Source organism: Pygoscelis adeliae, unplaced genomic scaffold, assembly GCF_000699105.1.
Source record: "Pygoscelis adeliae isolate BGI_AS28 unplaced genomic scaffold, ASM69910v1 Scaffold841, whole genome shotgun sequence".
NCBI lineage: Eukaryota > Metazoa > Chordata > Aves > Sphenisciformes > Spheniscidae > Pygoscelis > Pygoscelis adeliae.
Window position 1 is genome coordinate 85,975 of NW_008824144.1, and position 6,454 is coordinate 92,428.

At 56.9% G+C, this 6,454-nt stretch overlaps 1 protein-coding gene across 1 annotated transcript; it reads left to right on the forward strand.

Moving 5' to 3' along the window:
* The first annotated feature begins 7 nt into the window (after positions 1-7).
* On the forward strand, positions 8-5,893 carry PGAP2 (post-GPI attachment to proteins 2). Its single transcript, XM_009334359.1, has 4 exons — positions 8-15; positions 195-369; positions 2,182-2,434; positions 5,685-5,893. Exons 2-4 carry the CDS (start codon positions 205-207, stop codon positions 5,891-5,893), a joined length of 627 nt encoding a protein of 208 aa, XP_009332634.1. The 5' UTR covers positions 8-15; positions 195-204.
* The last annotated feature ends 561 nt before the right edge of the window (positions 5,894-6,454 follow it).

The window sequence follows — 6,454 nt, forward strand, 5'->3', positions numbered from 1 at the left end:
TGCGTCTCCAGAAAGGTGCTTTCAGCCCCCTGTCCTTGATGCCCGCTCCAGGGCTGTGCGGCCGTTAAACACGGCTGTGAGGGGCCGTCTCTGCCAGCCGTACGCGTGCGTCCCTGCCCAGGGCTGTTTGGGGCTGGAGCTTGCAGGAGGACAGAGAATCCCCGTCAAACGTTTGCTTGCTTGTTTGTTTTCAGGTCCATCAAGATGTTACAGGTACCGCTGCCCCTGGATCGAGATGGGATCCTCTTCCGGCTCCGTTTTACCACGCTGGCCGTTGGGACCGTGTTTTGCCCGCTCTTTGGTTTCCTTTTCTGTGTGATCTGGTCTCTGCTGTTCCATTTCCAGGAGACAACAGCGACCCACTGCGGGGTAAGTGACTCTCATCAGCAAAATGTCCTCCAAGGTCGTGGCTGCGCGGCTGGGGCAGCCGGTGGGGTGGCAGGGATCCTCTCTTCTTCTGGGCTTTCCCGCCGGATAGGATCCTGAACAAGCTGCTTTATTTTATTGTACTTGTGATGACTCGGGACTGGCAACTGAGGCTTCGGCTTTTTAAAAGGGACCTAGGGAAGTACAGACTGGAGGGGCTGATGTCTGTGCTGAGCACGTTGGTGGTGATTATGATAAGGAAATGAAGCTGGTGAAGCTACAGATAAAGGTACTGTCTTGTGGAAGTATAAAAGGAATTGCCGCCCCTCGGGTCTACTGGAGCTCTTCAGAGGAGTCACAAGCACGTGCCTGGGGAGCTCCGGTTGAGAGGGACCGCCTGGATTTCCAAAAGGGCTGAGATCGGGTTCCTCCCCAGGGCTTTCAAGCAGCCACGGCACAAGCGTGGATAAGCAGCTGGTTACAAGCTGGGAACAGAGGGCAGGAGTAGGTGGTCATTCTCACACCAGCAGGAGATGACCCCAGGGCTTTATGGGGTCTGTGTTATTCCTCGTGCCCGTACGCAGTGGGGTGACACAGGCTGACGGCGATGCCGAGATCCTGGAGCAGGGATGGCGAGGCAGGCTGCTGAGGGGGGTGACGGAGCAACGAAATGCCAGGGCAGTTTGATTTGGAGAAATAAGTAACATGCACGCCCAGTGTGTGGTTCTGTCCCCTCCTCACAGCTCGGGTGCACGGGGCAGGGTAGCAAGGACGCTCAGAGGTGTCACGCAGCTCCTGTTCCTGGGGTGGTGAAGCGAGGGCTCTTCAGCTGCGTGCAGGGAGAGACGATGGGCTGAGAGCAGGGAGGGGCGAGACAGAGACCTCTGAGGTCGCGGCTGGCCTGGAGAGGGCAGGCAGGGATCCACTGCACCCCTCTGCCGGTATGAGAAGTAGGGGACGTCTTACGGAGGTGGCGGGTTCTGCCTGAGGAACCAGCTCCTTCTAATGCCTTGAGAGCAGCCGATCTGCTGCTCAGTTTTGGGGCCGGTCTTGTTCAATATCTTTATCAATGATCTGGACGAGGGGATCGAGTGCACTCTCAGTCAGTTTGCAGATGACCCCAAGTTGGGCGGCAGTGTTGATCTGCTTGGGTCGACGGTTGGACTCGATGATCCTAGAGGTCTTTTCCAACCTTAATGATTCTGTGATTCTGTGATTCTATGATCTGGGGAACGCCTCTCCGCAGGACACTGGGGGCACACAGTTCTGCGTGGGCTCCAGGGGAGACTGAGCAGGATGATGGAAGAGTGGATTACCTGGGGCACAGCAATCGTGGCTCGGCTCGGGAATCCCCGAGCTGTGAAACTCTGGAGGTTGGGAGTTTATTCCGGGGCTGCATTGATGGCTTTCCTGCTTTTATGTTTCTCCCTGAACAGGCTTTGCCTGCTGTTGCTATCAGTTCTCTCCGTTAGGGTTGGGCTAACAGAGCCGTGCACCCTCCTCTCCTCTCTCCCCAAACTTGGGGTTAGAGAACGCGTGGGGGACCACGACTGAGTAAAGGGAAGGAATAAAGGTCAAAAGTATAAAGGTAAGAAACCCGAGCAGGGCACCCCAGCGCCCGGGGGCTGTCCCGGCAGGGCTGGGGGCAGCGTGCTTGGGGCAGCGTGGTCCTGGGGGACAGACCAGGGCTGCTGCCACGTTACGTTCCCTGGGAAAAAAAAAAACAAAACAGTTTTAGCATCTTGGAGAGCTATAAATACGACAATATGACACACTCCCTATGCCTCTCCCCGCGAGCCGCTGTCTCTCTTCCAGGTCCCTAACTACCTCCCCTCCATCAGCGCCGCCATCGGAGGCGAGACCCCCCAGCGTTACGTCTGGCGCCTCTGCATCGGCCTCCACTCGGCTCCCCGCTTCTTGGTGGCAGTCGCCTACTGGAACCACTACCAGAGCTGGCACTGCTCGCACCCTCGCTACCTGCGCTTGTGCCACTTCAACCTGCTGCTCAACCTGCTCGAAAACTTCGCCCTCCTTATTCTGACGTACGTGTCCTCATCTGAAAACTATGGTAGGTGTCTCCTCCCACGCTCTCCGCTGACCGTTGTGCCAGTGGTCTTGCTCGCGGCTGCCGAGGCTTTGCAGAGCTCTGCTTCACGCTGGTGTTTTGGAAGTAGTCAGTTCGGAGGGAAAAAACAGTAAAGAGGCTCTGTTAAAATTAGTGTTTATAGAGCAAAGTTATGTCCATAACGTGCAGATAGCCATGTTCTTCCCAAAATTCTTGGTTGCTGATAATGGGCCGAAAATGTAGGCTGAATTTTTGTGTCAAGCCCAGGATCAGACTTTAGCGCTTGGTTCCCACTTGTGTGCAAGGCCGTGCTTAACACATCTCACCGCAGCTGAGCCAAGGCAGGTTAGTGCTCGTCCCTGCTATCTGCTCTGTCTCCACTGCTGAGCTTTGGCTCCGAGCTGGCTTCCAGCCCACGCTCTCTTCCATCTGCGTTTTAAATACCCTCCTACAAAATTTTCTGGGTAAAATTTCCTGTGTTGACCCGAAAACAAAATCAGAATTTTTAAGGTTAAATCAGTGTGTGCAAAATATGGTCACGATAGGCTGGGAAATGCTCTTCTCCCACATGGTCTCGTCTGAAATGAATTTAAGTGCCAGTGGTGATAACCAGCTGCTGTTTAATCCTGAGATCTGGAGGAGGCACCGGGGATTGACTTGAGAGGACTCAAATCCACGAGCCAGCAAGGTGGTGCTGTTGCAGAGGAAACAAACCCGGTTCTGGGACTTGTCAGCGGGAGAGTCGCGTGTCGGCTGTCCCTGTGCGTCCTCTGAGGGTGATGATGACGGATATTGTGTCCGGCTGTGGGAGCACGCTGGAGAGTGTAGTCACAAAGAGAGAGGCCAGGCCAGAGCTCCGGGAAGAGAGGATTTGGAGCGGTGCTGGTGAGGGGAGGTTGGCAGAAGAGGGTTTGTCTCCTCGCAGCAAGGGAGGTGAGATGGGGGGCAGGGATGCAGCTGACTTTGTGCTGAGAGTATCTTCCTACTCGCAATGGGTGAGGAAAACAAGCTCTCGAAAGGCAGATGCGGTGGGGGTCAGGAAGCCTCGCGACTGCTTAGAGCGGCAAACTGGAAATGGGCTATGGCCACCGGAGCCCTCCAAGAAGGCTGGGAACGTGCCTGCGGGGTTGAGGGGTCCAGCCCCAGCGCAGAGGACCAGGTGGGTGATTTCTGAGGCTCCTCCCAGCCCGCTGCTGCCATCGGAGCGGGGTGTCGCGCTGGAAGCGCGGAGCGCTGCGGGCGCTGTCCTGATGCCCTGCCAGAGCGGGTATTTGGAGTCGTTGTGTCTTGCACATGGAAACGGCAGGCTGTCCGGGAAAAACAGCTAGCAAGTGCGTGAGCCCCAACAGCTGACAGCTCGCTGCGCACGCCGCTTATTTTCCCACTCACGGGTGCTTCTATCTTTTGCAGTGCGGTGGTTATTGCCTTTCTGCTCACCTGCTCATCGCTCAGGAGCCGTGCCCAGAGCAGTCCGTACCGGGGCCTGTCGCTGGCACACCGGCAGTAGGTCCGATGAAGCTTCCCACCATTCGGGTGCTCACTGGCTTCCGCTGGGTCTTCACCCAGTAAGCCTGGTGGCTTCAGGGCTGCGGTGTCATGAACAGAGTCCAAGGACCTCCCCAGCCTTTAGTGTGAGGATGTAGACCCTCCAAAATGTGCTGTCTCATCTGAACCCCCAGACCATGCCAGGGTTTAAACAGACCCTTCCCCAAGTCCTGTTTCGTGAGCGTTGTGGAACCATTTGCTCTTCAGGGGGGAGCATGGCGTGTGGTAACCCCGAGCTGCAGGGCTGGAGCACGTTTGGAAACCACAGGTCCGTGCGCTGCCGAGTTGAGTGAGCTGGGACGGCTGCACCTGAACCTCCAGCTGACGGAGGTCTGTGGTCTAGAGGGTGTTCCTGTTCAGCTCACCTTCCTTGTCTCCTGCCAGCACTCCCTGTCCCCCATGGCGAGGCATCCCGTCGCCACCCCCCCGCCTCTGCCGGCATCCCCGGCTGCCCGCACCGTGGCAGGGGACTGCAGACCACCTGCCAGCGGGGCTTCTCCCACCCGTCAGGACTGGGAGCACGCCCTTAGAAATTCAGATGCTCTTTTGGGGTTTGGATACCTCAAAGCGCGTTGTCACCCGAATGGCTCTGCCTGCGCCTCGTTTTGCGGCCGATGGCTCTGCCCGGCTTGTGCAGAGCTTTGCGAGGGGGAGACTGAGGCGCAGCAGAGCGGCTGGGCAAAAGCTGCTCTGAGAGCTGAGGCTAACCCAGTTTTCCCAGATCCTTATTACAGACTAATCTCAGGTTTGTGGGGAAAGTTTCAGACCTTAGCTGCCGTGTTGAGGTGAGAACAGGCTCAGGTTAATCATCTCTGCAGGGCACTGCTCACCTCTTCACCTCTAACAGCGGCCTTTAGCATCGCTCCTCGCGTGGTTTCCCTTCGCCTGGAATCGAGAGGGGAAGCAGGGAAGATCATTTCTTACGTTCAGGTGATTGGGAGTTCAGCCTGTGGTTCAGTTCCTGGAGAAGAGGCTGGGAAACTTTTAAATAGAAGCACTCATCCGAAAATTAACTCGCCTGCAGTTGCATGGGCTTTGTGTGTGGCTTGGGGTTTCGTGAGCTGCTCTGGCTTAGTGTTGCTCCAGCTGCATTTCCAGCCTGACCCTAAATCTGCGCTAGTTCAGTGACACACGAGATGGCCTCGGTGCTGGTGGAGAGGCTGATGACGACTGTTAATTGGCAGGAGGACAGAAGATGTCCCTTTCTGGATCTTGGACTGGCTCACCCCCCCTCTGTGCCTCAGTTTCCCCATCCCTAGAACAATAGTGGTGATGCTGAGCTGCTCTCAAGGGTGCCCGAGGTTTACAGCCGTGTGAAGCGATGGAGACTCTCAGACCAGGTGCCAGAGCACATAAACACCCTCCTGGCACCTTTGGAATGAGTATTCCAGCAACTCACATCCCCCTCCGGCCCCGGGCTTACGGGGGGGGCCACGAGGCACGCGCGAGCAGCTGCGTCATTAAATCCCCGTTCCCCTTCTCTGGGTGGGTGCAGGGGGTGCGGAGCCGTGCTGTGCCTGTCTCCTGCAAAGACCCTGGTCCCCGGACCGCTGCTCGCGCTGGGGGTGCAGCATCTCCTGGGTGCTGGGACCCCCAGCAGGACCGCATCCTGCAGAAAGCAGTCCTTCACCCTCCCAAAGCCTGCCCCGCGTTCCCCTTGTGGTCTTGGCTCAGATTTAACAGGAAACCTGTTGTCTTGTTGATTCAGCAATCCACGAAAATGCCTTCATCGTCTTTATCACGTCGGCTCTGGGCCACATGCTCCTGACGTGCATCCTCTGGAGAATGACTAAGAAACACACAGTAAGTCCCGAGGTACAGAAACTTTCCTTCTTATCTCTGTGCAGTGCTGGGTGCTGGGGAGGGGTCTCTCGGCTGGCGGTGGAGGGCTTTGGCTGTCGCTCGCTTGTGAAATAACCGTAACTGGGTGCTAAAGGAGTTAACACCACCAGGTGAAACTGGGAAACACCGTCACCAAAATTCATGGTTTACCAAAACAAAGTGGGGAGGAATCTTTTAATTTCCTATTTTCTGGTTTTCACTTAGAGCTGACATTTGAAAACCACCCCATCAGTGTCCCCATGGGTCGGGTTTGCTGACCCCTTCTCCTTGCCTGAGGATGCCTGTTTCTGAGCTGAAATTTGCTTCTCTCTGCTGGGGAACCGGGAGCCTGCCGGTGCTGCAAACTGGGAACAGCTGCCAGCAGCGGGCAGCAGGTGTTGTGTTATCCCTTTCCTCCAGGAATCGCCGCACTGAGGGGGCTGGCTGGGGGTCTTGTCCTCTGTGAGGGGGTCGGTGGGCTCAGGGACTCGCCGGACGTGCGGCGGGTCAGGCAGAGGATCCAGCCAGGGGCTTCTGGCTCCATCGGCTGGATGCAGCTTTGATGCTGTGCTGGTTTGTGGTGTGAGTGCCGGACCACGGGCACCGGCACAGCCGCAGGCGGGCAGGGCAGGGCATTCAGCTTTGAAACTCCATGTG